Source organism: Crocuta crocuta, unplaced genomic scaffold (assembly GCF_008692635.1).
Source record: "Crocuta crocuta isolate KB4526 unplaced genomic scaffold, BGI_CrCroc_1.0 scaffold84, whole genome shotgun sequence".
In the NCBI taxonomy this organism is placed as follows: Eukaryota; Metazoa; Chordata; class Mammalia; order Carnivora; family Hyaenidae; genus Crocuta; species Crocuta crocuta.
This window is the reverse complement of record NW_027530213.1, coordinates 5,690,542-5,692,595: the sequence shown is the minus strand read 5'-3', so window position 1 is coordinate 5,692,595 and position 2,054 is coordinate 5,690,542. Positions and strand designations below refer to the sequence as shown.

Here is a 2,054-nt window from a genome sequence, read left to right as displayed (position 1 = left end):
CCAGCCCTGCCCGCCTGGCCGCTGCCCTCCGGGATCGCCCCCGGCCTCCGCCGGCCTCCGCCTGTGCTCCCGCCACCCGCTCCCGGCCCGGGCCGAGTACCTTGAAAGCGATGGGCAGGGTCTTGTTGCAGCGCCAGTGCGTGGGCAACACGGAGCAGAGGAAGTTGGGGCTGTCGGTGCGCACCAGCTCGCCGGGGTGGTCGGCCAGCACCTCCACCATGCTGCGGTCGCCGCTCCTCAGCTTGCCGGCCAGGGCAGCGCCGGCGTCCGGGGCGCCCAGCGGCAGCGCCTCGCTCATCTTGCCCGGGCTCAGCGCGGTGGAAGGCGGCGTGAAGCGGCGGCTCGTGCTGGCATCTACGGGGATACGCATCACAACAAGCCGATTGAGTTAGGACCCTGCAAACAGCTCCTATCAGACGGCGACAAGGGCGCGGATCTTCGGCGAGCAGCTCCAGGGAGACCAACATACAAGTTCAGGGGCCTTTATTGCCGCGGGGGGAGGGGGGCTGGGGAAGGCGGAAGACTAAGTTGCTAACAGTCCTGGAGGGGGAAAGTTCTATTATGCCCGGCAGCCTCAGACCCCGCCGGGTTCCTAGCAACCGACCGCTTAGTGCTTTAAAAATGGGGCGACTAGAATCCAAAGTCAAATGCCAAGGGAGACTTATCTTCCGAGTCTTGCTTTGAGAGTTTAACTTCAGTCTCTGGCTGTTAAACAAAGTTCCCGGAGGCAAAATTCCCATACGCTTTCTAAAACATTTATACGGAGAGCGAAAGGACCAGCAAATACATAATTTGGAAGTTCCAGTAGTTAATCGCCTGTCCGGGTTTGTTTGTTTGTTTGCGGGTGAGTTTTGTCTAAAGTCCCAATACAACACAAAATACACGAGTGTCTTCCATATACAGAGCCACTTTCACATGCAAAACTGGCTTCGGTCCTCAAAAGCAAGAGCTGCGACTTCCAAAGGTCATGCTACTAATGTATGTGCACGTATATATAAATATATACATATGCTCTACTTCATAAAATATTTACAATTCAATCTGTAGAGAATTTAAACACAACAGAAATCCATTAATGTTCGCTGCTGATTTTTTTTTAAGTAGCCTTGAAAATAAGCTTCAGTAGTTGAAGAACGGCTGGGCTAGAAATACTTGTCATGTTCTCTTAATAATTTCTGGCAAAATGCTCGGTTCAGAAAATTCAGCTTTTCAAAGAAAACCTGATCTTAAAAAAAAAAAAAGTCCAAGTCGATGACAGTCAGTGTACAGCTCTCCACATCCGAAAACTTGAGTTTGGGGATGTTGGTTAAGTTTGTGGCTGGTCCTGCGGTTGGTGGGAGTGGAGCAGAGCCGAGTCACACGCACGCAGACACGCACTCTTCCCGAAGCCAGCCACTGTCTACATCGACTCGGTGAGTCAGCCTGACTCGGGCAGCAGCGAGACGATCTTCCTCCAACGTCGCCCCAGCGCCGGCTGGTTAAATGCCGGGACGCGCCTATACCTACGATCGCCGCGTAACCGCAGCAGGTGGAGCGGGCCCTGAGACGAGGCTCCGCAGCGCAGATCGAAACCGACGCGGTGGTTCGAATTACACACGCAGTCACACTCCCACGCACACTCCCACGCACACGCAACTTCACGGCTCGCCTCGAAGCACAGCACGCTTTCTCTTGCAGTTGTCAAAGGAAACAACCGCGGAAAAGTTCATAGGCAGGAAAGAAGTTGAAACATCCAGCCAAGAAACCAGTTCATTCAAAAGTAAGAGAGAAAGGGAAAAAAAATCGTAGCTCCAACGCAGGTCAAGGAGAAGCAGCAAAGGCTGACTTTCTTCTGGCGTCCCCAGGAGGCCCGGGAAGAGGTGCCTGCCGGCACAGGGCCGGGCAGCGTGGTGCCCTGGCTGGGTCCGGCCGCGGGGCGCCCGTCCCGCCTAGCGCCCGCTGGCTCTATGAATGAGAGTGCCTGGAAATGAACGTGCTTTTACTGTAAGCCCGGCCCGAGGAATTCCATTCCCTCAGCTCGTTTGCATAGGGGCGGCCGCCGGCCAATCACACGG

The 2,054-nt window shown here is 55.1% G+C and overlaps 1 protein-coding gene across 1 annotated transcript in view; it reads right to left on the bottom strand.

Moving 5' to 3' along the window:
* RUNX1 (RUNX family transcription factor 1) overlaps window positions 1-2,054 on the bottom strand; it is a 250,227-nt gene that overhangs the window by 92,497 nt on the left and 155,676 nt on the right. Inside the window, exon 4 of the mRNA XM_077765499.1 lies at window positions 101-354. Coding sequence (XP_077621625.1) covers window positions 101-354 — 254 coding nt within the window. The remainder of the gene's footprint in view (window positions 1-100; window positions 355-2,054) is intronic.